This window comes from Apis dorsata, unplaced genomic scaffold (genome assembly GCF_000469605.1).
Source record: "Apis dorsata unplaced genomic scaffold, Apis dorsata 1.3 scaffold_429, whole genome shotgun sequence".
NCBI lineage: Eukaryota > Metazoa > Arthropoda > Insecta > Hymenoptera > Apidae > Apis > Apis dorsata.
This window is the reverse complement of record NW_006263682.1, coordinates 764081-764349: the sequence shown is the minus strand read 5'-3', so window position 1 is coordinate 764349 and position 269 is coordinate 764081. Positions and strand designations below refer to the sequence as shown.

Sequence of the window (269 nt, the reverse complement as noted above, 5' to 3'; positions counted from 1 at the left end):
GGACCGCGGGTGAACCACAGGCGGGGCTTCTCGGTGGATAACTCATCGTCTTGCCGAGATTCTTACGGGTCTCGACGAATTGAAATATCGGCGACTTTCTGCCGGGCGAGTGCGCGCTAGGACTCTTGGGACTCCTGCACCCTTGACGCGGGTAGTAGCTAGGGCTCCTCTGCCCCCTTGCCTCGGCCTCGTTCAACCGACCGAACTCCTCGAAGTCGAAATTCGTGTTGGGCGTTTCCGGGTAATACTCGGGGGGGAACTCGAACACC

The 269-nt window shown here is 59.9% G+C and overlaps 1 protein-coding gene across 1 annotated transcript in view; it reads right to left on the bottom strand.

Annotated features, from left to right (window-relative positions):
- The window catches only part of LOC102671988, a 25714-nt gene that overhangs the window by 25201 nt on the left and 244 nt on the right, over positions 1-269 (bottom strand). Inside the window, exon 2 of the mRNA XM_031512428.1 lies at positions 6-269. This exon is cut by the window's right edge and continues 2 nt beyond it. Within this exon, the coding sequence (XP_031368288.1) occupies positions 6-269 (264 nt within the window). The remainder of the gene's footprint in view (positions 1-5) is intronic.